The sequence below is a fragment of the Cuculus canorus genome, chromosome 3, assembly GCF_017976375.1.
Source record: "Cuculus canorus isolate bCucCan1 chromosome 3, bCucCan1.pri, whole genome shotgun sequence".
NCBI lineage: Eukaryota > Metazoa > Chordata > Aves > Cuculiformes > Cuculidae > Cuculus > Cuculus canorus.
Genome location: NC_071403.1, coordinates 45,051,929 through 45,078,745, shown reverse-complemented (window position 1 = coordinate 45,078,745; position 26,817 = coordinate 45,051,929). Strand labels below are relative to the sequence as shown.

The following is a 26,817-nucleotide window of genomic DNA, read 5'->3' as shown; positions in this document are numbered from 1 at the left end:
CCTTGATTATTATTCCTAATTATCCCTCAATTATTGACTAACTGTATATATGTAATGTACAAGTGCTTTTTGTGGGAACGTACACATAGCAAGGCCTAAAATCATGTGTTTTGAAGCAGACAGAAGACAGCAAGGAAAGGTCAGTAAGTCTAGAATCCATTATCCAAAGAAGAAGAGACACGTATATTGTAGACTTCTTTTGAGATGTTAGTCAACTTAATCAGTCCACAAGTTCAAGAATATAAGGAGTGAATAGACCATTACCTGATACAAGAGCAGCCAACTCTGGAAATAATTTCTGTTGGTTCTGCTACACAGGCTACCAGCAACTTGAAAAGATCTTTCAGCATAGTATTGATCATATTTTCATAACCAATATCTATAAGGAAAGGAAAAGACACAGGCTGGCTTGAAGATCATTGCCTTTTCATTATATTTAGAGACGAACAGTCTTGCCACACTCGCTGCTATTCAGAGACTTTGCAAAACCAAATCTTTTTATACAGTTATCACTCAAGTTCAATTTTGAATCATGCACAACAAAATAACCCTGAAATAAAACCAGTCCTTTTGATATTACCGATATGAAATGCCTTGGCTTAAATGGTACTGGAGAAATTCTGTTCAATCCTGTTTCTGAATGTTCTAGTTCTTTATGATCAAAGTCTTAGTTTCTTCTTTTGGAAAGTATAATATAGACTATGATGATTAAATTTTGAAGATAACCCTGCTTCAAGTGTAGGCTGGACTAAACAATTTCCATAGGTCCCTTACAAGTTAATTTTTTTTCCATAATTCTAATCCTATAAATAAAGGGAAAAAAAACCCCCACAAACCAACCAGAAATTTTCAACCCTCTTCCTCTTATGTTATGCTTAGGCAAACAAAAAAACAATTAAACTACGTCAAGTACCTGTTTGGTAACATGCCACTGGTGACTGTCAGTAGATGTGATGTGCAATGACATACCTGAATGTATGAAATTTTGAATGTGCTCCACTACAAGTTCACAGGAAAGGCCAATGGCATGCTTGAAATTAGCTGATGCCACATCCCAGTAAGAATGGTCACCATGGCTGCGATGGAGCCAAAGAGACATCGTGGGTAGAAGAAGATGTACAACTGCATAAATGCCAAATCCTGGCCCTTAAAATAAAAACAATGATGGTTGGTGTTTTTTGCTTACAAAGCCTCCATGCACAGTAAATTTGCTAAGTTACTCCAAGATTGAGGCCAGCAGTGGTGCTAAATAAAGCAAGTTCTGAAACTTTTTAAGGGGATGAGAGGGGCAAGCAGTTTTGGATCTAGTTGTGAGATAGTATATGAGCATTCAGCTGACTGTTTACCCAGTGTTTCCCACAGGCCTTACAGGACTATGTAATTTTCTTTTTCCTTTTCTTGGACACAGACAAATGTCTTCTGTGGCTAAGACATTGGAGTATTGCATCTCTATTGGTGCAATAAATGTAAGACTACATTGAACATACTCTTACAAGATGCCTTTTGTCAACATAGAACAATGCACTAACTGGAACAACAGATCACGCTCTGAGAAAATCCCTTTCTACTTGAGAATATCTCCATGTGGCTCTAACCACATGTAGCCACTTCACAGAATTGGTTTAGGATTCTAAGAGGTTTGGGTCATGGCTCTACTAGCTTACATTTTATCAAGCCCTTTCATTACCAGGTGTCTTGGCAACGTCCCTCAGCAATTCAAAGAGCAGATCCAAAGTAGGAGGCTGGTGCTGGCGGGGACAGTTGGATATAGCAGTTGTTAATTCTTCCAGCAGAATAATCCAGACATTGATAAGGCCTACAAGTAAGGAAACAAAGATTAAAAGCCAGGAGAGACATACATTTACTACAGGTAAAACTTGCCTTCAGAAAGTGATTGGCAAGTGGTGCTCCCCTGTGTTGGGGAGACCCCAGCACAAGCTTGAAACCAAACTCAAAGTAGAGACTTCAGCAGCTTGGGTCTTTCACATCCCAGGTGAACATCCTAAAATTTCCAGAGAAAGAAAACGCCCAAACATAGAAAGAAGTAAGAAAAAGGTTTTAGAAAAAAACAAACTAGGACTTGTGGTTTGGCTTTTTTCAGAAAGTAGCTTTTCTCTCCTTTACCCAGGGTAGAACTGGAACAGGACAATCCACGTGGTGGAATAGCCTGGATAAAAGTAGGTACTAAGAGTCATTCTGGTGAGGCATTGTAGTTAGCCTGCTTTCTGCCTGGTTGGAGCTGACTTTGCAGAGGCAGCCAGCTAGGAATAGCTCAGGAATTCAATATTCAAAAGTGGCGTACTGCTTTGAATGGCCACCGTAAATCCAGAAGCATTAAGGCTGCGTTCCTCTACTGCTTGGTTCCACTTAGATTTAGTTTATCAAACACCTGATTATCCTCCAAACCATATAAGCCACACAAATAATCAGGAGACAAAGGCTGCTTGTCTTTCTGGAGGTCACAGTGCATTTTATGAGTTTTAGAAATACACCATTTAGTCCAACAGACAGCAGGACATAAATTTGGAAATATATTTAAACAAGTGTTCTCTGTCTTTCTAAACTCTTACTCAACACTTATTCATTCTGTTATAGGCAGGCATGCCTATACCAACCTTAAGAGGGTCTCACTCCTTTACTTCAGCTGTCATCTAGAAAGTGTTTCTGTGTTAGTTTGCAGAAATACATACCGGTTCTATTATGAATATTAGGCTAATTAATATTATTAATGAAAATATTACCTTGTCCCAAGAGAGGGGTTGTATTTTTCTCATACATGAGCTGTATCTTTTAACATAAAGAAGGTGATGTGACCTGACCTTCCAAGTTCTGTGGGCACACGTGTGTGCAGACAGGGAGGACAATAAACTGAATATTTTCCCCTCCTTTTTGGTTTCAGCAGTCACCAAAATCTACAGTGACATGAGGAGGAAGCAACTGATTAATTCCTTACTGCTTTCAATGCACATACCAGTGTCGTCATCGAAGTCAGAAAGGATGCACTCAATACCATCCTCACTGCTGGCTGACTGTTCCTGTACTCTTCGGGGCAAGTTAACCAGCCGGCCACTGAGGAAGATGGGTTTCAAGGGCATTTTATAGATTTTGGCTAACAACTGTGGTAGGGGAAAGAGAGAGAGAATAGAAGATAAATATATATCTTAAAGTTTGTAAATGCTATCACATACAACACATAAAATTAAAGCTATAAAAGCGCCATAATGTCAGCATCTGTTCTATTCATCCAGCCATAGTGTAAACTAAAAACACAATTAGAAGCCAGATGTCTTTTGTTCATTGACAGGTAAGGGGTCAGGGTGATAAAGAGATGGTAAAAAAGTAATTTAAATAACACATTTTTGGGAAAGGAGTGTGCTTCTTCCTCATTTGTGAAAGACAAATGTTACTACTTACTGATTGCACCTATGATCTAAGAAGCTCCGTTAGCCATACACAGAATGTTTTTGAGCTATGAAGAACTAAGTAAATAGAATCATAGAATCACTAGGTTGGAAAGGACTCACTGGATCATCAAGTCCAACCATTCCTAACAATCCCTAAACCATGCCCCTCAGCACCTCATCCACCCGTCCTTTGAACACTTCCAGGGAAGGTGACTCAACCACCTTCCTGGGCAGCCTCTGCCAGTGCCAATGACCCTTTCCATGAAAAATTTTTTCCTGATGTCCAGCCTGAACCTCCCCTGGCAGAACTTGAGCCATTCCCCCTTGTCCTGTCCCCCGTCATGTGGGAGAAGAGGCCAGCTCCCTACTCTCTACAACCTCCCTTCAGGTAGTTGTAGAGAGCAATAAGGTCTCCCCTCAGTCTCCTCTTTCTCCAGGCTAAGCAACCCCAGTTCCCTCAGCCGCTCTTCATAAGACTTGTTCTCCAGCCCCTTCACCAGCTTCGTTGCTCTTCTGATAATAAATACTGATAAAAGGCCCTGCACAAGTTTACTTCAGAGCTTCATTACCTGAGTTTCCCATTAAACAACGAATATAAACTTTGCAGAATTGTGCTATAACTGGGATGCTACCAGTATCTTACCAGGCCTTTCTGAAGTAAACCATTTATTTGCAATACACAGGTAGGACTTCTTTTTTGTCATTCCTGTTCTTCTGCTGGCCGGTTAAAATGCTTAACAAGATAAAAAGTGCTGCTTCTTTTAAAGAGGAGAAAATATTTCTTCCTCACTGTGGCCTGGGGTTTGTAAGGATAGGGAGGAGTGATGTGATGCACATATTGTATAAGTAGAACATACATTAGCTATTCACTAAATGTTTTGAGGTGAATGAGATAGCAACTACAGTTTGATATGTCTGTGTTTTATTATTCTGAGCTGCCTTATTATTTCCTTCTCTCCTCAGTCTGTGTACTGAATGCACCCATTATCTTTGAATTTAGATATTAAGTCCTTTCAGCTATGGTAATATCCATTGTCACACATTTGTATTGTACTCAGAGAAAACACAGCCTGGGTCCAACAATAAGACCTGCAGGTACTACAGAAATACAAACAACATTATAAAATCAGATAAAAAATGTCCTAATAACCCTGGATAATAACCTGTGCTGTGTGTGAGGAGATTACAGGATACATGCCAGCATTCTAATTGTAAGAGATTTGCCCTGAGCTTCAGATAAGTTTTCATGGTACAAATAAGCTGCTCCTGCATTTTAGAGGGCCTAACTTGTAGCTCTTCAGAAGATCTGAGAATTCTCAGCATTTTTTTGCTTTTCCTCCTTCATCCCAACATTATTTAAAGTAACTGATTAAGTAAGAATGAACATAGCTTTGAATATGTTACTACTAGGTTTCAAACAGTCACAATTTCTCACATGCTCCTTGGGTCTGAGTGTTTTAGCTCCTTGGTCTTCCCACCGTTAGCTGGCCTAGAAACTATGAGATTCCTTCAGATCACCACTCTCCATCTGGCAGTGCAGGTTTTTGCCATCAGGCCTACCACAGATTCTGTTATGTTCATGCAACCATCTAAACATTGATATCAAGCCTGGAGGTTAAAACCATTTAAACCATTTTCTAGGCCAGGTTAGTACCTCTGTTCATCATACCTGAGAACATCTCCTGAGGTAATCAAGCGCGGGAAGGCACAAGTCTGTGGATGCAGATCCTGATCCTGGCACACAGTCACCCATCTCCTTACAATCTACTTCCCCTGGTGACAGGAAAGACAGCATTGGGAAGGAGAGAAGAGGAGAAACAAACACAGCATTAGGTTTTCTTTTTCATTCAGTTGTGCACTAATATCTGAAGAGAACCCAGAAAACATCTTTTGTTTGATCTCATTAGAAGTGACAATCGGAGGATTCTCATACAAACAATACAGTAATATTGGTCACAGTTTATACATGGACTTTCATATGAATAAATACTTCAATAAATACATGCCTATTCAATAACTCCTTAGTTAATGAATTACTCACTCATATTTACCCCTTGCTCAATTAATATACTCATTTATTTCTAGTCATTTGCACCCCAGTGCCCTGGAAAATTCTTCTATCACAAGTTCTCCCTTTAGGTTTATTTACTTCTTAAAAACACCATTTTATATTTTGTGCTACAATATTTCCTTCTGCTCTCTAATTCAGATGCCAAGGTCTCACAGTTTCAACTATAGGAGGCTCTAGTGCCTCAGTATCACAGGTATTACTAATTCTGTGGCACCAGCAGACTCCTACTTTCAGGTCAGCTTCACTAGGTGTATTAAATCAGCACATCAATTCCAAGGCGTCCTATTGCAGACCTCTTCCTTGGGTAACTCCATTCACTCCAGCATTTTCCCTGTCTGCAGAGTCTTTTTCTTCGCTCTCAGCCAATGTTCTGCCCACTCTAGAATACTTGGCTGGTAACCATTTTCCTAGTTTAACTGATGACTTCCCATTCAGTGCCAAATATGAAGCTTTACTAAATTTGATTAACATTTGATTCCTTAAAAGCCATTCCTCTCATAAAACCCACAAGATAAATACAAAATCCTTTTATTTCATCCTGTTTTACGGTCCTGTCACTACACTTTTTGTATGCCCTTAACTATTCCCTCCATAATGTATTTTATAAAGTCTTGTCTACTATAGGGATCAACCAAATCAGCAAGTGAAGTTTGAATCCTTTAGTTTAATGGTTAAAATGCACATAAAGAGTAGTATATAATACAGCACTAAAGTATCACAATCCTACCAACTTTAATAGAACAAAAGATCTTGCTTTTTGACATGTGACTATAAAGGCGACAAACTTATCTCATGAAAGAAAGAAACATAGAAATATAAGACAGGATTTTAAGTGCTCCAGAAGGAACACAAGTTCCTTTTACTGGTATTGGACATGCAAGTTATTTTCTCTCGTGTAGTAATAATCACAATGCCAGGTGCTTAATTTAAATCAAAGGGAGTTGCTTACAGATGTAGAGATATATATATATATATATATATATGGCCCATTTCACTACTTATAGTAAGTTTTATAATTTACATCAGGAAAAAAATATTATTGCCACATGTCAATGAAAACTGTCAAATTCTAATGTTCAAGGCAAGTCAGAGGTCATGAAGATTGGGGCACAATGACCCAACACCCCCTGCCTTTGTTATGAAGTTGGGTGAAGCATCACAGGGTCATCTTGACTTGACACACCTGGTCTCTGCTGCCCTCAGTGACACAACAAAAAAACTAGCCATGGGGACAGTGTTGTTAGTTGCAATGCTTGTGATCTTACTGAAGGTTTGGCAGGTTTTCAGCATTGCATATGCCAAACTACAGCTGCTGAGGTGGGCAAGAATAGAATAGAGCCATGTGGCTTTGACCACTAAATATAAAACATACCCTGTACTGTTGCAGAAAATCCATCTTGTCATTGCACAATTGCAGGCTATTTCTGCAATATTCTGTGTTTGGGGTTTTTTTGTGTGTTTTTTTATTGTTATTTTTATTTAAATGAATGTAAGCAAGTCCTGACACAAACGAAGACCAAATGAAGCAGACATTTAATACTGAGATGAATCTTTGTTGCTATAAAAACTTGAAGAACTAACAGCACTAAAAATGTTCCTGAAATAATACCTTGGTCTTGATTTTATTTTATTTTTTTAAAGCATTCTGGACTCAGTTTCTTCACTGCCTCTTTCCCCTCTACCATACTGTCTTACATAACTCAATTCTCCTCTTCTGCAGGCTTAGGTCTGACATATCATGACTTAGCAGGATAAAAGGAAAATAAAAATATTTACCCAGTCCTTTGACAAACTTCATAAGGCACATAATATAACTGGTGGCAGCATTGGCAAAGACCTGGATGCTGTCTGTGTTTAGAAATGCTTCAAAGACGTCAAAAACTGGAGCCTGGCGTTTCCCTGAGGAAATAACAAAATGAGAACTCTTCGCCACCCCCTATAAAGGTGATTTTCCAACAGTTTTTCAACAAATTAAGTGAATCTGTATAATCTCTTCTGTTCTGGGCACACAGAAATTATCGTAGAAGTAAAGCCTTCTCTTGCTCCTGAGGCAACTGCGTAGCCCTTCATAGGGAGTAATGCACACTCTCTCCATTGCCTTATCTTTGAAAAATGTCAGCTTGTGCCTGCCCATACGGTAACAGCAGGTTTGAGCTCTTGAACTCAGCACAGTGGCTAACACTTCTGCTTGCTGGATGTTCCTGTTTTTATTCTTGATAGCTGCCATGATGACAGCAGTCAGGCCGAAAACTATCGAGACTAAATGGTAAAAAAAAAAGTCTTGCTTTTCCTAAGTAGATTTATCAGTCTTCAAAGGCTGTATATACTTGTATTTTGCCATTGCTCATTACAGGTCTGAAAGACAAAATTTAGGCGGAAAACTATATCCCTTAGATATGACTTGTAACACTTAACAATACCTTCTAATGAAGAGAGAAAACAGATTAAAGTGATTTTTCCCACATTACTCAGTTTCAACACAAGCAAACAACTCTGGGAGGGATGCATTCTTCTAGCAAACATGGTTTGTAATACTGTTAGCAATTTGAAGCCTTCCAATTAAATGCCTGGACAAGCACCTGCCTAGATAATCACACTAAAGTACCCTGATGTATAAGAAAAATAGATTTCACATAGTAAGAAAGACAGTCCACATAAGACCTGGTGGCTGTATACAGTATGCTTTTCTTTCTCTAGCAAGGCAGTAATAACGGCTCAGCCAAGCTCACTCCTGCACTATTGTTTTGCTCAAAAATATTCAAGAAGTTTAGAAGCATTTCTTTCTCACTCCACTCATCTGCCAGAACCCAGAGGTCGAAGAGTCAGAACAATACCTCTGGTTTCCCTCCCACTCCAATTAATAAACCAGATACTTCAGTACAGTCCTGACGTATTGCAGTGCAGCCCCTAAGTGCCGATGTTCAGGTAGGGCATTTAAATATATTGAGTTAGTTATTGTGTCTCCAGGGAATATGACAGGGAAACAAAAGCACACACGAAACAATATGTGCAGTAAGACCTTACCCATAGAGTATTCTCCTACAAGGTACTCTTTAACTTCTGACTTGCTGCTGCTGTGCACTGTTTCCAGGGCACTGAATAGGGGTCTCCATCCTGACTGGATCTGGGTAGAACACATTTCCACCAACTCTCCTATAGAGGTGACCACCTGTAGACAGGGGAGAAGTTACAAGAATAAAACCAGAAACCCCAGAACTGATAATAAAACAACCTTCAGATGGAATGAGGATGGCTTTAAACACATTCCTAAATTTCACTATGTCAGTCTAGACTAATTATTATTTCTTATAGATAATAGAAAAGTTTTATTTAATTGCTTTAAAGCTAGGTGTCCTGTCTCTCTGCTCTACCACAATGTTACCTTAGGTATCCAGAGCCCTCCTGATTCCTTGAAGATGACTAAGAGACTCCATTTGAAGAGAATTTGGGAAACACTCTCAAGTGTGCCAAGTGTACTCTGGAGACCATCCTTCCTATGGGCATGGTAGGCCAGACACACCCCGAATCACAGATGACTTGCCTGGTCTTGGACATCTTCATCACACAGCTCCAGCTGCATGATACGCTCAAAGGGGCGGAATAGCGCCTCATTAAAGTGAAAATGAGAAGGTTCATTCCAGTTGGTCAGCACTTCAGTGAGGATGTCATGGATGAAGGAAACAGCCTTCCGAGACACGTGTCGCTCCTTATGACAGGCAGCCTGCAGGGAAATGAGGAGTATTAGAGTTTGTCCAAGCAAAAAATTTGCTTTTAGTGATACACTTTTAAGGGCAGTAAGCAGTTCATGTTGCTGAACCCTAAAAAGTGGCTTCGCCACTGAAATGAACTAGGGACCTGAGAGCAATGAAAATGAGAGGGTACTGCTATGGAAACAGATGGCAGACTCAGAGCTGCTTAGAGTCCCACAGATCCATGAAGGTGTGCTGACAAGTAAAAAAATCGCAGTGATAAAAAAACCCAATAAACTGAATAATAAACCCCACAGAAAAGAACTTGTATGAAATGCCATTTGCTTTTACCATGTGATCATTTCTCCCTTCAAAAAGGCAGTTTCTGCTTATATTGACCATACCTATTTATGCAAGACCAAACGTCACTTTTTATTTGGAAGTACTGCATGTTCATTCATACCAATGACACTCATCAAAAACCTCTGAGAAGTCAAGACACCAGATAAGACTGTAAGTTTGACTGAGGAAAGGTCATTTGTTATGACTGAAATTGATTATATGGCTGCTACTGACATGCCACTGATGAGGGTTCATTGGGAAGCAGAAGGAAAGGGAAAAATGTCACCATCCTCCCAAGCTGAGCTGACTTTATGCGGGGAAAGAAAGCCTGCATCCTTTTACGGGAAGACTTATAAGGGAAATCAAGGGAAATACCTTGACTGGGAAAAGAGGTAGATGGAGGAGATACTTGTGACCTCTTAGGGTGGTTTCAGTATTTTCACCCCAGAGACAAGGGAACTATCATACTGCAAAAATTCAACACACTGTCCCTGGACTTGCCTATTTCAGTCATTTAAAAGTGCCCTCCTCAGTGGCAGTATTACAATATATGACACAGGATATACAATATCCCAAGAGAAGCATAACCAGATTTGACAGTGTTGAGGGGTGATATATGTTTTAAGAGCTAACAAGCATCCTCCAGCTTTTTCTGCTTTGCCATCTCTTGCACACATTCCCATTTTCTCCCCTACTCCTACCTCTACAAGGTGAGGTGCCACCAGGCTCCAGCAGCGCATGACGTGCAGCAGTGGGCGAGATTTACTCCTTACAATTCTGAGCATGGCATCACCAAGTCGGAATAAATGAAGCGCACTTCTCCTGTCCTGGGTAGATTTTACTTCACCTACAAGGAAGTATAAGAAAATAAATGGAAGCTAAGCAACTGCAGCTCCCGCTACAGACTCTACAGGTCTAAAATGTAATTTAAATCAGGTTAGAAATTATTAGCGTTAAGTTCGAGTGCCAGGGGGAAGTGGGTGGTAAATGGAAAAAAAACCAACCCAAAACTAATGAAAAACACAGCCTATGCCTGTGTAGGTAAAAGAACAGGAGGTGGACCCAAGCTTTAAGAACAAATTATTAAACACACTTTATTTTTAATTTCAGTGATCAATTTTTTTTGAAAGTATTTTAAAGACAAAAGCTTTGAGAAGCAGTGCGGAAAAGTTAAACAAGGAGTTAAATAATTGATATTAAGACCCAAAACAGTAGTTGCAAAACCTATGGTGACATCTACAGGAAAGAACATAAAATGCAAGTTATTTAGTTTTGGTTTCTCCTTTTCTGTTCCTTATCAAGTAAAGAATGTGAAGCAAAGAATGTCAGAAAACACCTTCCTGTTCCCCAGCCAGTAATACTCAACTTCCTATTGAAAGGGATTCACTTTCCATTGCTCTTACAATATTTGGAAAGACACTTCATTTCCCCATTTTAAATACACTGGTGTTTTTATCTCTAACAAAAGATGTAATCGGGGGCCATAGCACTTTTTAATATTAAAAAAACCCTAATCAACTGCCCTATGCTATTTTTAATTTAATTATTACTAACTACTGTTGGTTGACTACCAATTACATGATAAGAACATCACCGTTTATTAAAAATAAAGTGACAAATGTTGAGGCCTGGAGACAAGCAAGTGTGAAAAATTAACAACTTGAAGAGTCACACTGAGTAAATGACAAGTAGCACCTCAGAGAGAAGGGAAATCAGTTAAATTAGAGACATATACCAGATAAAAATCCATGTCTGCCACAAGACAGAACAAAGCACTGCCTGACTAATGTAACTTCTAAAGGCACAGTGCAAATTTAAGCGAAATATCTTTCTTCAGGTCCAATCCTGCTATATTTGAGACAGTGATGGAAGTGACAATTTAGAGGCCTTGTACTGTAAGGTACATTCTCCACACTGACAGGGAAGAGCAAGTGGAACAAATCCCACTGCTTTATTTAACATTCTTCAATTCTGTGCTTTGTTTGCTATTATCCATTTTCAGAACACCTCTGAGGTTATCCCACAGTCCAAAGTCTGACCTAAATTCATTGTCATAGGTCTACACTCACATGAGTTTTCCTACTGAATTCCTTACAGATATTTGGTTAAATATCTGTGGATAATTAACATCCCCAAAGTCAAAGAGGTAAATGAATGTCCTCTGAAGTGTTTCATAGCGAGTGTGGATGTGGTCCCTGTCCATAAAAAGCACTCAACCTTTTCTAAAGACTTTGAATTGCTCCTACAGAAAGACCTTAGAATAAATACTGTGTTTTACTTACACCTTGAAATTTCAATTGGAAAAATTAAAACTGCATAAATAGAACGGAAGTGCTTTAAGCAACACAGTTGTATATGAAAGACAGCACTCTGTAAGACAATCTTCAAGCGATTTACCTGGCATGGCTAGCGAGTAATCAACTGTATCTGTCACTGAATGGAAAAGCTGGGCCTGAGAAGCCTTCTTGAGCTGGTAAAGGAAGCCTGCCAGCGCCATCAAGTTTAACTTGTCAGTAGCATCTTCAAAGAGTCTGTGAGTAAAAGAACAGAATTTAACTGAAAAATACGACAGAGACTTAAATGTGCATGTCAGAGGAAAACCCTTATCCATATATGGCTGCTACCTGTTGCCTTTGGTGATACATTGGGTTATTGAGGGCTTTTTCATTTATACAGAAAGACTCTGATCCAGAAGCTTTAGTGGTTGAAAGACCGAAAGTAGAGTGCTGTAGGACCAACCAGAACCTTTTCAAGATTTGACTGTGGTACTAAACCAAAAAGTTACTTTTTCAAGGGACCAATGCTTCCTCGTTAATGCATCCTAATGCTACAGGCAGTTCATGAACCAATAATCAACAAACAGTGAGAATGTGCCTGGTCCTCAGAACATAGATTATCATAGCTTCACTAACTTTAGAGTTACACCAGTTTGTTTCACTAGAAGTTACAGCCCCTTAGATGAAAAACCAAATTAATTCAAGTCTCAGACCTAAAGTTACTCTACTGAATTGCTATTTAGGACTACAAACAAGAGTTATTTTCAACTGCAATGAGATCCTAAAAGCTAAAATCTGTACCCTTAAAGCAGTAAACTTACCCTTTAAGTTAACATAGGAGGTGGATTCCACAGAAATCACAGTGAAATTTCACATGGTTGACATAAATATGATTTTTCTGACATTGCTTTTCACACAAAACTTTCTATAGTCCTGGGAAACTGGGTGTGAGTCCTAATAATGTCTGCACTGAAGTACAGTACAAAAATCAAACCTACATTGTTAAAATTACTGCTATTCTCCGGTCCTCGGAACCAAGTTGTATTGTGAGCTTCCTGAATAAAAGATACTTTCCCTGCAGAGTTAAAATCCTACAAGCAGTGTCAGTACGCACTATTTTTACCTTTGAATTTAAAAAATACACCCTCCTGTGGGCAGAGATCGAGAATGTAAAATGTCAGCTGGAGAAGAAAGAGTATTAGAAACATGCAAACCCAGAATATTTTCAACTCTAACTTGGGCTGCCAAAGGAACAGCAGAAATAGTGAAAATATCTATGAAATCAGTCTGCAGCCCATAACCTAGCCATTCTGTGACCATGTAGGGTGGCCCTTCCCTCTCCGGACACATTGGGGCAGGCTGACAAGCTGTCTGCACAGTCCTGACAGAAGCAGCTACTTTCTAGGTGACACTGGTCTTGTCACTCAGTCCCTTCCTGTGAGGACAAGATGCCCACTTATTTTGCCCTAAGGAATACGAAAGATTAATTTACATGCAAGCAATAAATTCACCACTCTCAGGTTGTATTTGATTAACTTTGTCTATTCACTGTTGTGCCCAGATGTACTCAGCCCAGTACCCGCAGGGTAATACAGAAAGATGCAGAAAACCAAGTCTTTTAGGAACTGCAGGCTGTGATGCACATGCAGTGCATTCGCACTCTCGCGAAACTCAACTGAAACAAGTGGCTGCAATAAAAAAAAAGATCAAGCCCCACTGCATCACAATAAAGTTACATTTTTATTCTGTTTTGGATTCTGGTTCCTGATAGTGCTGCTTTTACCTGTCAGCTTGCGTGGAGAGTGTGAGAACAGCCTTGGCAGCACTGGTCCCACACAGCAGGCTGCCCCCACGGAAGTCAAAAGCTCTGCCCTTACTGCTCTCCTTGATGAGTTCCTGGATAGAAACTGGCTGAATGACAGGATTGCTGCTGAGAGTGGTCTCCTGCTCAGCAATCAGTGCCTGGGGAGAATCCCCAGGCAGAGAGTCTAGGTGCAGCCCTCCAGGTGCCTGCTGTGACTGGGTGATGGTAAGGGATGGTTGGGAAGTACCATCACTGAAGTGGGTGTGCTCCAGCGTGCTGATGTACTCACAGACCCTGAGAACAAACAAAAGAAGCAAAAGATGGAAAAAAAGCCCCAGAACAACAATTCCTCTCCCACTAATCACTGGGCTCACTGAAGAAATGCTTGGGAATGTATTCCAGCCCAATCACTGTGGGAACCCAGCTTACATGAAAGCCTGCTGTCCATTTGCAGGCACCCGTTTCTACATTTGAACCAGATGTGATGCAAAGAACATTCTCCTCAATCCGTAAACAGATGATCTCTAACTCTCAGACTACAGACTGATAACTTGTCTTCTTGCACCCTTTGGCCTCCCATGTTCCTAGATGACAAATAGTTTAGTAGAGGTGCCTGAAAAGCCCATTTAGGTTCCTGTGTCTGACACCGTCTTCTGGTAACTTTGAAGTTTCTAAGCATTTATTTCATCTCTGAATAGTGATGGAAAATAGCACTAGCTTTTCTCTTACAGATACTGCCTGTTAATTCACTGTTTATACAGAACGCTCCCAGAGCATGTAAAAATCATTTTACTCAGTCCACTACTTTTAGACAACATGGTATAAATTCATCTCTTTTGGGAAAGCTAGTGAGTACCTGAACACATGAGGCCAACAGTCCTGATTATGGCTGCCCATCTCCAGGCCCACATTAAGGACTGCATCCATACACAAAAGATGAGCAGTGTGCAGGCAGACTCCCTGCACTTTCCCCATCTGCTCCAGTTTCTGCTCCACTTTCTGTTTCACTGCAGCAATGAAAAATAAAAAAATACCAAACCATTAGCTTCTCCAGCTTTTAAAGAAACACTGGTTTGTATACAGGGCGATGCAAAGGTATATAGTCTTAAAATTATAAAAGAATGTGGATTTTAAACAAAAAAAAAAAAAAAACAAATCAAAGAAACTCATTTCTTCCTAATAAACATAAGACAGTTTTAAAATTAAAATCACTTTTGATTGATCTTATATGCATGAAAAAAATCAGTGTCAGATTGACACTTTCCACCACCCCCAAATTCACAGCCTGCTGCCCACAGAACAGATGCAGATTGCCAGTGATATTATATGTTTCTCTTCTGAGCTGGCTGGATGGACATTTATTTATTTTTACCAAAATCTCTTTTGCTACGGAAAAAAAAGAGTTCATAGATTTCTTATCTATTTCCATACAAAAGTTTCACCAAAGAGTTTTTTTTAATGGATGTTCTTGTCAAAGCAAAAATAATCCTGATCTGAACTACAAGCATTTGGACCTTATTCATTTACCTGAAAATCTCTGAAAAATTTGGTTTTCATGTTGCATTGGAATGGAAACAAATTCTGAAGCTTTGGAAGCTTTTATAAACCAGACCTATTGGCCTTTGGCCACCACTTCTTGCCTCCTCTTTTCTCCAGCATGGCCTGGGCGAGTTGCTTCAGCCATAAGCAGTAGAATGGTTAAAAGCTAATCTATGCTCGAGTCTATTCAGTTTTGTTTTCTGTACTGACACATCAAATTAAAGTGCCAAGCAGGGTCGTTTTTGCAAGACTGTGTTCTGTTATGGCCTTCTTGCCATTAGAAATCAGATGTCATTAGACACATTCTATGTGCTTCCCCAAACAGCCATCGGAGCCAATTGATCTTACCAACTTCAACTGCGTTTGAAGCAGTGGTATAAAGATGCAGAACTTTTTACATGTTATACATATGTATTTTTTTTATTCCAGCTTCATTTAACATGAATCAGAAGCAGTTTCAAATATCTGATGACAAAAGACAACCAAGGATGGGGAGAGGGTTGCAAACTCAGTTTATACTACCACTCATTACTTTAAAAAAAAAAAGTTTATCTGATGCCCTACGGTGGTACTAGTATCACAAAACTTTAAAAGTGCACATTTATAAAATGATGTTGGTTTATCTGTTGGTTTATCCACTGATTTCAGTTCCACATAAAATACCATTAGTGTCATAAAGTTAAGAACGTAGGACAGCAGTGCATACACTGAAGCCTCTAGATATACATCTCATATGCCTATAAGCCAGTGGTATACAGTAGTGGCATTCCCATCTGCCCTTCTACGTGCAGCAAAGTACTATCCTGTTGCATCTTTGCAGGCAATATGAGATAAGGTAGATAATTTAATCACACAGTTACCTTGAGCTATAGTATCACTGGGCTCTTGGATTTCCTTTTCCTCTTTCTCTTCCTGGACGCAGGAGGCAGCAGCCATTTGGGCAAGAGCAGATGCACAGTTAGCAGCAACTCCTGTAAAGCAGCCACACAACTACCATTTAACCAGAATTCTCTCTCCAATCCCATGCAATCTCATGTTGTGTGAAGATAAGTTGGCTGGATATGTCTATGCTATAGGGCAGGTAAGCTCTACATGGAGTTCCTACAATCCAGATTCCTATCCAAGACTGGAATAGGATGCTGCTTTTCTCTCTCCCAAATGCCTTCAAGGAATGTTACCATCCTGTTCTATGAGTCTGTCATGAGATCCCACGTGCAGTAGTACCTAGAGCACAGCTTAGCCGGGCTGCCCTCCTCAGTCCATCCAGGCTCACACAGATGGAGTCTTTCTCCTTTTGGTTCTGCTCCTTGGCTCCTTCTGCTCCCAAGATGAAGGCCAGCCCCTTGGAGCTGCCTGCCATACGGCCAGTCAGTGGTGTGGACAAAGTGTCAATCAAGTTCTTCCAACAGCCGATTAAGAGGTATCGGGCAAAAGCAACCCCTGGAGTGAGAAATGCATTACTACCACTAGAAAATGACACTACAGCAGCTTTATCATTAGTAGTAAAAAAACAAGTCACATTTGTCCTCTGCATCCTGGACTGTCAATTCACATGTAGGATATACTGACATACTTCCCTCAACCCTTAAATTGTTGTTCTAAACCACAATTTTTCTGAATAAGCTTATGGTGCATAACAACTCACTGCTGGTAGATACATTTGTGCTTTATAATACAGTCTTAATACCTGCAACAACAGAATCATCTGTTTTCCGGTTTTGGGAAAGAGGAGACTGAGCTGAAGCAGATGCCATCAATTGGCCACCAATTGCACTGCTTCCCAAGCCATCGATGTCTGCCAGAACATTAAAAAAACAGTAGATTACTATCCAACACAGACTGTATAAGGAAAACATCTCCTACTTGCTCTTTGTTCAAATAAGCACTAGTGCTCCCGACTTCTCAGGTATGCTTTGCAGTTGCTCTTTTCTGGCAGCCCTCTGAAGCCTTGGCATAAACATAAGCCATGACATCATATTCCAGTACAAGAAATGTTTTCTTGAAGAGGAGAAATATGCCACTCTCAAAAGCCATACACATGTACCCTCCCTAAAGCTACACAGTCTACAGAATTTTCAGCAAAGATTTCATAGTATTTCTTACATTTCAGAAGTTCCCACGCCCTTAATTCTCCATATTTGTTAGCACAGCCTTTCAAATCTTGCTAAATCCTGTCTATAGATGTTCCCAGACCTCAGTCTGAGTCCTCAAGATGCACTGGGATCCTATGTCCTAAATGCAATATTTAGTAGACTTAGGTAGGTTCAATCTCAACTAAAGAAATACAACTATTTATACAACACAATAAAAGAACCAGCTTCTCACAGAGTTCAATGTTAGAGATGTCAGGTTGATCTCCTTTCTAGCAGCTCCTGTCTGTCTGTCTCTTCTCTGCATAATTCATGGTTATTGTTTTCCCAAAGTGTTTCAACTTCCCGGCTCAACAGCTAAAAGCAACACTGAGCTCAATACAATTAGCAAAAATCTTTCAAAGCAGTGCCCTTTGATTATCAGTTAATGGTTCAGCTGAAGGCAGTGTTCATTCTCCCTGCATACATTGTTTTAATTACCTCTTTGTAATCATACAGTATACACATTCAAGCAGACAGTGCATTTGATATCAATACAATATTATAGACATCCTGCTGCCTTTCACCTGATACTATTTGATTTTTTTTCCCCTCAAAGGGAGCTAAGAGTTGTTTTCAAGCATTTGTTAGAGGTATTCCACGTTTTCAGCTTCTCTCTAGTTTCATTTGGCATATCCCTGGCAGAGTACCAATCTGAACCAAGCGGAACCCAGTTTCTGGAAGGCTTCCAGATTCAGATGCCACTATTTATATTTTTACTGCAACCATAGGCACACTAAAATAGCTTTGCTATGACACCAAAAAAATAGCAGCCTCAAGACTTACCATCAACAGGTACCAAGTCTACTAGAATTGAAGCTTACAGAACTAAGAAATATTTTGGTTCAGTGAACAAGTCTACTTTACTTGACCCTCAGGACAGTTGTTATTTTAAACCTATGCTTCAAAAGCTTTCTGTCTGATCGAAAACGAACACTTAAGTCCCTGCCACAGTTAAGTCTTATTCCTTCTTTATTGGTAACTTAGTGAAACACCACATGTTGCACGATAACATGCTATTCTGTACGGAATGCAATGAAGCAGCATATTATAGCTTGTTTTAAACATGTGTTTGGAAGTTAGTGTTGCCACCTTAACATAGTACTGACCAGTTAACATGGTGATAAGAGGAAGGCTGTGCTCTTCAGGGCTTCCCCAGTATCCAGCTTCCCCCAGCATGTTCCTTTCCAGTACCTGGTGGTACAGTTCTTCAACCCAGGCCTGGGAAAATACCATCAACACTCCACTGGACTGAACCTGCTTCATGAAATCCTTCTGCAGAGAACCATAAAAGCTGGATGTAAGACAACAGTAAGCCCTACAGCGTGAACCTCAGCTCCTAGATCTACTCCTGAGTGTAAAAGAACTCATGACCAGAAATTAAGTTATGTAAAAATGAGAGTTATCTGAGGATTGCAGTGTGTCTCTGTGGTGGAAAGTGACATGAACAAGGAGCTTTCCCTTCTCTTATTGCAGTTAATTCAAGATGCAAGTCATACTGACCGTTCTTGCACAGTCACAGTGGGACATGCTGATCTCTTGTTATTACCACAAGGTGGGCGTAGGATTTCAATTCCATCAAAAAGAAGTTGCGGCACCTAATACTGCCTGTCCAACAACGAGGTCCTTCTGCATTGAACAGCCACCACAGATGAACTGGGGTCCAATTAGATACCTGAACTATTTTCAACAATACTTAGGTCATGCTCAGGATAGTCCCTAGGTTTCCAAGTCACGTATTTTTCTCTCACAGCTGCTAAAGAACATACTAGAACTGATGATGATGTCAAAACCCACTTATTTTTGAAGTATTCTAGAATATAAATACTTCTAAAAGGGAAGTTCAGCAATAGTGGTATATTTTGACAGTTTTATTTTTGTTTTTATTTTTTTTCTTCCACATATCACTGAATTTTTTGAGGACGAAACAACATACAAAACAACAACTCTTGGGCGAGTTAGTTCAAAAACACAGATTTGTGTTTTATAGATCCTGCAGCCTTCAAAACAATTCTTAAAAAGCCCAAGAAGCTGAGGAATCTCAGGTGCCACAAAAAATCATCAGTTCGTATCATGAAAACCTAATTATTTTTCACTCTAATTCCTCACGTCTTCATCTACATAAATACAAATCAAGTATTAATCAAGAAGTTTGTCAATATACTCAAAAGTAGTTGCAAGATGAAGGTTGTCCCTTGATAACGTGCACAAACAACAGTTCATGCATCACATGATGCTAATGAAGATCTGTTCATCAAAATCACTGCTACTTTAATGATAATAAGTAAGAAGCATTCATTCATCCCCGAATTACAGAGAAGCTGTATAATACAGATGAATGACATTTATCATGCAAGATTCATAAGAAACTTGGAGAACACTTCATTTGCAATTATTATTTCTTCACTTAGCAAGGAGCCTGAAGGCCTTATGTAGGCTGTTTTATGTGGAAAGAAGCATGACATTTTCTTTCTGTAACGTTTTCCCATATTCCCCAACTCACCAGCAACATGGGGTCTTGAGCAGGCTTCTTCCTGTAGTAATCAGAGTTGGCCAGTTTTAGGTTGAGCAGCAGAGTGTAATGTGAGACCATGTATAGACTGTCTGCATTCATCAGAGTCTGGAAGCTGAAACTGAGGTTTCCCTCAAATCCTGGTGAGTGCATCATACCTAACAAAAACACCATGTGAGCTCTCACATTTTACAGATTTTGCCTGGAAAAAAAAAATTAGAAACTAACCCCAGCATTTCAGGCAGCAACAGATCGCTACAACAGTTAATGAATCATCAGTAGAAATTTATTTCTACTAAATGTACTAAAATAGGGAACAGAAAAATAAGTAGTCCATCTAGAATGCAGTGCTGCATGGCAAACTGAACACTCCAGTCACAGTCCAGCAAATCAACATACTAAATTTGAAACACACAAGGTGCACCAGCATTCATTTGGATGACTGCCAGGTACAAAGCGAAGGGCAGGATACATCTGCAATGCTAACTGGAAAGGTGAGTTTGGAGCTGGCGGAGGCAAGGTCTGCATAAATAACTGAGGATACATTACACCAAACGGTGCTGATGAGGGTGACAGCCCTTTTAACCCCTCCTCCCAGTAAATCTTTCTTGGCTAAGTGAGTTATTGGATGGGGACTGGAGTGCTCTGCACCTTGCAGGATCAGGCTGTAACCACCATTATCACCATAGCCTAGAGGTATGTGGACAAATAGTTGGGCCAACTTGGCTGGAACTCATTACAACTCCGAGTCCTGTTTAGTTCATAGAAGACCTGGTTTCTAGATAGCTGAGCACTTGCAGCTCTATCAGACTTGTAAGCCATCTGTAAGCGCTCATTATTTCATGCACTATCTGTATGAAAATGACAGTCTACAACCATGCCCAGTGGCACAATCTCTTCTTCCCAAGTAAAATAGATGGCGCATATGTTTTCGCCTAAGTTAGTTGACCTATAGATAAAAAAAGCATGTATCAAGTAATACCTAGTTGAATCCCAATGATCTGTCTTTTGGTCCATGAAAAAAAACCCAACATCAGTTCCCCTCTACAAGACCAACAATATTTCATGGTTTTCACATCAACTGTGAAATCCATTCATATAATGCCAATTAGGGATGATTAAAAGAGTAAGCTTTATCCTAGAGGGAGGTTTGAAATGAAACAAAAAACCCCAGCTTCCAAGGTTAGTTATGTGATGAAACATAGCTGTGTAATTTGTTAACTGCTGCAGTGTTTTGCTGTGAATATATTCCTCCCACCATAAAGCTCATGCCTCTTCTTAGACAAAATACAACAAACTATTAACATTTAAAAAAAAAAAAAATCCACACACAGAAAAGAAGCAAATGTTTTTCTTGCCTCGTGAGGGTTTGAAAGCTCTGTGCTGCTGCCTTCTCGGACTTTCCACTGTCGTCACTTTGGGGGCGTGGATAAGGTGAGTAACTGTTTGAGGGCGGATTTAGAAAGAGAGTAACTGTTCCAGGGTGGGTCTAAAAAATGAATAGCTGTTCAAGGGAGCAACCTTTGTGGAAGTGGAGTGGTAAGACTGGCCACACACCATATCCATGTGAACTGGCATGTGCTTAGGGTAGATTTCTTATGGTAAACCTTAACAGAAAATTTTTACTTGGTACCAAAACTGCAACCATGTGGAAGTAGCCTGTGAGTAGTTCCACTGACTCCTTCATCACTGAAGGCAAAGATGCATTTTAACTTTAACTTTGTTAGATGGAAGATCATGATATTGATGTAGCTAGAATATATTGATTTGATGCCATCTCTCTCTTAAGTATGTATCTCGGGGACGACTAGAATCTGCTGGAGTAATAAAAAACTCAAGGCAAAGAGGTATGTAAAAGAAAACACCCCACCCCTCTGTTTTGCATTAAAATATTTAAAAGATTGTACAACCTCCTATACAAGACTACAATTAAAAAAAGAAAGGTATATAACTCCACATAAAAATGGCTACTACATATTGGGTATGCATTTAAGCACCCAAAAAGTGTTTGGGAAAAATATGGTCCTTAATTTCTTCTAAAATATGGGAAAAGAAATAACTGCATTTGAGGGATGCTCAGATCTCAAAAGCAGAAAATTAGCTGATGCATAAGCTTGGAACAATGCTTAACATAAAAACCTTGCTGCTAAAACGTATGGAATCAAAACTGAGAAGAGGTGCTAAAAATGTTTGCTACGATTATTCATACAATAGCACACAATTTCTACAATCAATACCTTGACACCGCAGTTCAAGAGAACTGTTACACTTGAATTAAGAGAACACTGATCATCGATTTTAATTATATGAAACTGTCTCCTGTAATAAACGATGAGGTTAGCACATTGTCTTAACAGAGTTCATTTAAACTGGCCAGGTAAAAGGAGGTCCTAAAAAATGCAAGACTTAATGTTTTGTGCAAGTCAAGACAACCTTGAGAATTTTTAGATAATTCAGTATTTTTTAAGACAGATGACACACTTAAGTGTCATTAAGGATTTTTTTTGGCGTTGGTTTTATCTAGCAACAAAAGTGCTTCCCAAGGAAAGATGAAAATTGTAGATCAGGAAGGCTTTTAACTAACTGTCTTCTAAATCTTAATTTCACCATAACACTACTTATCTGAGTTCACTTTTTCCAGGCTTATACTTCCATATCAGTGCCTCAAATTCCTACCTCCTTTTGTTGCTTTTCAATCCTATGAAACATAATACTATTACAATACTATTTAAAGACATAGATTGTAGAAAAGACTACTAATTGTAGCTATTGCACTTTTGCCCCAAAGTATAAGAAGAATTGAAAAATGAAACAAAGTAGTTGAATAAAGTCTCTCAGAAACACAATAACACTGTATCTGAACTGGCTGGTCTCAGAACTGCACCTCTCTTCTCAACTTGAATCTTAACAATACTCAAATTTCCTAATGTATTCTTCAGGAATTATACATTAATATATGTTGTACATACAATGAATAGGACCGGTTCTCCTTAACTTCATCACCTAATTTGTGCCTTGAATTATTGGCACTTACAAAGGAGTACTGAAGTAAGGACTCAAATGCTGCCTATAGAGGCACCTCATACTGGTGTCTCAGAAGCTCTCCAAGGAGGAGTTTGTATCCCTAGACATGCGTTTCAACTTCAGTAACTCTCTCTTCCCACAGGTCTTCAAACTCATGCCTCTCTAACCAACACAGGAACACAAGTCCTCACCTCAGGAGGACTGATGGACTCTTGCTTAAGATCTGAGGTACAAGCTAAGGGACTGCTTCATCTTGATTGAGTCTCATTCCATGATTTACACAGATCTTGTGAGAGCATAAAATTATGATTCTTAACAGCCACAGTTCTATGAAAACACCAGGATACCTGTTCCAAGCTATAGTAATACAGCAACATGCTACCGTATTTGTCCATGACTTCTTACTGAGTGGCATCTTCTAAGAATACTTCACCAAATCAGACTGGAAACACTGTATACATTTTTAAGTACAGGTTTAGCATTGGAGGTGGCTTTCTTAGGAAAGTGAAAGGTCTTCCTCAAGTCAACAGTCTGAGTCCAAGACTAGGTATCTTTTTAAGAGAGACGTACAAACCAGAAATAGGGACTTAATACAGAAATTGAGTTACGTTCTTCCATTTTTCTCGCTGTGTTAGTCATACTGAATGACAACAGCCACATTTAGACTTAAAATCTAGAAGTCTGCTAGATCTACCTCTTCCAATGCTTTATAAAGTGTTCTAAAGGGATTTGACAGACAAGATAAAAGAACTGGTTTACTCGTACATGAGGGAACAGGTGCACAAAGGTTTGAGCTAGAGTTCTAGTCTTGGTCTTTTGCCAAAATCTCAAGACCACTCTTTCTTCAGGAAAAAGAAATCCCATGTGACAGAAAGGATGCTATTGAGCATCGCAGTGGGGGAATGTAATTAATATTAATGTCCTCTTTAAGGTCTCGCTGTTCTGTGATATTACATAGTCAATGTTTCTTAAGAACATCATCTACCATCTTTCTGAGTGAGGGCTTACTTGGGTAGCATCCAAACAGGGTGTCAGAAATATCAGCTTATTCACTCAGCTTCATATCTAAATTACACCAATAGAAGGCATCCATTCTGACTCTATATGAGTTTAATTTGCGTGAGAGAACACAAATGAATGAAGCAATGATTTAGAAAGGAGCAATGGGAAAGGCAAATCTGGTGAATTAAGCTAAAGAAAGAGGAAAATATATTTTAACAATTTTTATATTTCCACTTTGGCAGCTGTCAGGAAAAAAGGAAAACTTCTAAAAATATATATATTTATATACATTCTAAATATACTATCAACAGGACTAACTAGCCTTTGCATGGCTTTTTTGTTTGTTTGCTTGATTGACCAAAAGATGATCCCAAAGTTTCTAATCCTGAAAGAAGCGCAGGTACTTTATCTCTTACAATAAAAGATTTTTAGCTATTTTTCATTTGGTCTGGGCTTTTGAATTTTGTATTTCCTATCATGATAGATAGCAGCACTAAGGAAAAAAAAAGAATGAAGAAGAAGAGAGTTATTTCTCTTAACCTTTCAAGAGCTTACTGCTGTGGTATTTTTTATCACCTTCTTTGTGAAGTCTGCATTACTAATAGTAATGCAGTTATGTACTAAGCTACTTAAATCTCTTTCAAAACACGTGATGGTCCTCCCCACATATGCAAACCCTCTCATCAGATCTTCACAAATCTGTGAAGTGGTATCTTACTGTAGGAAATTTTATTTCTCTACTGACTGAGGACATAACCCAGAGCCTGTTAAGAGTCAATGGACTGACCTCCCTTTGAATCAGTGCCTGCATATTCAACCTGCTTTGCCCTAAATGAAGTGTGTTGCTGTGGAGGAATGTGCTTCATAAAGCACAAACCTTCTTGTTCTGGTTACGGTCTCTGAAGACAAAATCCTAAAAGAGAACCCACGTACAGCGCTATCACAGTGTGCATGCTGGTTAGACAGTAAATATTTGCCTGCAAACCTGAGCAGAACGTTGAAGAGAAGCTCTGAAGTGCTCCATCCACCTCCTCTATGCTGGGAAGAGCTATAAGCCGAGGAAGAAGGGCTTCAAGTGACTGGACAAACAGCCGTGCACTGTGCTGGTCTGCTTCTTGAGTTTTCAGCAGTTTCAGAGAGAGAGCAGCAGTACGTAAGGACCTGTGACCTGGACAATCCCGTGGTGTCTGCTCCTCATCAGCCAGAGAGCAATTGTCAGAGCCTATGTCTGAGACATCTGACCTGCCTGAATCCTTCTCTGCTGCCATGGAATATTGATCACATGAATCAAACTCGGTTCTAGAAAGGTCCTGGTCATCTACACTGAAGTTACTTTCACTGTATCTGGATCCATAAGACCGAGTCTTGCAATCAACTGACAAGAAGTTAGTTATATCCGGATAGACTATGGTGTGGCTTCTCTGAACAACATCTGGCTGGTCAATGGTTTCTGACTCTGGTTCTCTATAATGAATCTCTTTGCTTTCGTGCACAGCTGGAGATGGCAGTGAGTTTTTTTGACTTTCTGGATTATCCTCTGGCGTTGTCTGTCCCATATCCCCTTCCAAAGTGGTCTGACCAGTGTCTGTGGTAACACTAATGCTAATATCAGGACTCTTCTCATTTCCTGATTCCCAAGCAGGATTTTCTGAGGACAGGATGCGCCTCTGCCACCTAAAGTCAGCCTCATTGATCTCCATGGAGTCTCTGCTTGTCTCGGTCCCATCTTTCAGTTCTTCTGAATGTGAAAGTAGCAGCTGGATCTGCTCTTCACTGAGACCTCTCCCTTGGCTCAGCTCATCTAATGCTCCAAGTAGGGCAAAGACACAGGACACTGAAGCATAACATGCTTCAATACCACCTTTGATGCACGCTTCTGTCATCCCATCCATGATACTACAATGACAACAGATTTTATTTAAGTGACGGAGCACATATAGTAAGCACATGTCACTATCATCTAACACCATCCCTCCACAACCAGGAAAAAAAGAAGTGAAAGTATGCCACAAGACAACTTGTATTAGAACAAGTTATTAAGCGTCCCATGTCGACATGGCCATTCTGTAAAGGGAGTGCCAATCAGGGAAACAGTTATCATGCATTTGTACCAGCATGCACAGCATGCTTTCCTTTACAGAGAAGCACTTACACTGGAAAAAAAAACTCAACACCCAACCGAAACTACATTTAAAACTATCTGTGTTCTGAAAATTATCTTATCTACAAGATATGATCTTTATAAGAACCAAGCATCCTTCTTCCTCAATCTACAATGTTTAAACTTCTGATTGCCTCCTTTCACTTCATCTTGGAAATGTACCTCTTAAATAAGCACAATAGTTTCATTGCAAGGTTCAGGACCTAAACCCAAAGATTTCCATCCGTAAACCAAAGTAGCTGGGTATTTTGACTAACTCCACAAGGCAGCTACCTATGCCTCTAAAACCAGGCCCAGACTTACAAAAAATCAGTAAAAGCTTTTACCCCTCTTCCATTTCTACAGCCTATTTAACCACAGAGATACCCTGGCTCATATACAGGTATGCTTCTTCAGGTACAGCTATTTAAGTGTCTTGTGTACGCAGGTAAACCTTCTTAAAAGAGAGAAGAGGCTAGAGGAGGAAACAAAGCGTACAGCTTGAGAAGATCCAGATGAGACCTCCTTTTAGAAATAGACCTCTTCCTGGATTCTGACTCAGAAGAGCAGGGTCCTGCCAAATCACAAAGCCGCTGAGGACTGCCAAGTATCTGAAAGGAAAGGAAACAAGAAGTTACTAGAGAATTATCTAAGCATTATTTAAATACAATAAATGAGTCATAGCTCTGCCAAGCCCTGGAACCCAAGGTAGCAGTACTGTAATTTCTCACAGCAAAGGAAAACGGGACATTCATGTTCCGCTCAAAGCTACCTTTCTTCTTTTTAAAGGCAGTAAAGCAAATAGAGAAGAGAGAATATCCAAAAAGAATCACACACGCAATGTTCCCCAGTTCTTTATATTTTTGACTGAATATGTTTCAACCG

At 39.6% G+C, this 26,817-nt stretch overlaps 1 protein-coding gene across 7 annotated transcripts in view; it reads right to left on the bottom strand.

The window, feature by feature from the left end:
• The window catches only part of ARFGEF3 (ARFGEF family member 3), a 92,289-nt gene that overhangs the window by 15,343 nt on the left and 50,129 nt on the right, over positions 1–26,817 (bottom strand). For 5 of the 7 annotated variants that reach the window (XM_054062234.1, XM_054062236.1, XM_054062237.1 and 2 more), the window contains 20 exons: positions 26,431–26,543; positions 24,778–25,688; positions 21,125–21,208; positions 19,758–19,924; positions 18,364–18,529; positions 16,813–16,920; positions 16,350–16,565; positions 15,986–16,096; positions 14,443–14,593; positions 13,566–13,880; positions 11,904–12,037; positions 10,208–10,353; positions 9,017–9,196; positions 8,500–8,644; positions 7,252–7,374; positions 5,074–5,177; positions 2,972–3,116; positions 1,688–1,816; positions 970–1,146; positions 265–379 (listed from right to left, as the gene is read on the bottom strand). In XM_054062234.1, coding sequence (XP_053918209.1) covers positions 265–379; positions 970–1,146; positions 1,688–1,816; positions 2,972–3,116; positions 5,074–5,177; positions 7,252–7,374; positions 8,500–8,644; positions 9,017–9,196; positions 10,208–10,353; positions 11,904–12,037; positions 13,566–13,880; positions 14,443–14,593; positions 15,986–16,096; positions 16,350–16,565; positions 16,813–16,920; positions 18,364–18,529; positions 19,758–19,924; positions 21,125–21,208; positions 24,778–25,688; positions 26,431–26,543 — 3,740 coding nt within the window. The remainder of the gene's footprint in view (positions 1–264; positions 380–969; positions 1,147–1,687; positions 1,817–2,971; positions 3,117–5,073; positions 5,178–7,251; positions 7,375–8,499; positions 8,645–9,016; positions 9,197–10,207; positions 10,354–11,903; positions 12,038–13,565; positions 13,881–14,442; positions 14,594–15,985; positions 16,097–16,349; positions 16,566–16,812; positions 16,921–18,363; positions 18,530–19,757; positions 19,925–21,124; positions 21,209–24,777; positions 25,689–26,430; positions 26,544–26,817) is intronic. The other 2 variants (XM_054062235.1, XM_009557476.2) reach the window with 1 other exon arrangement.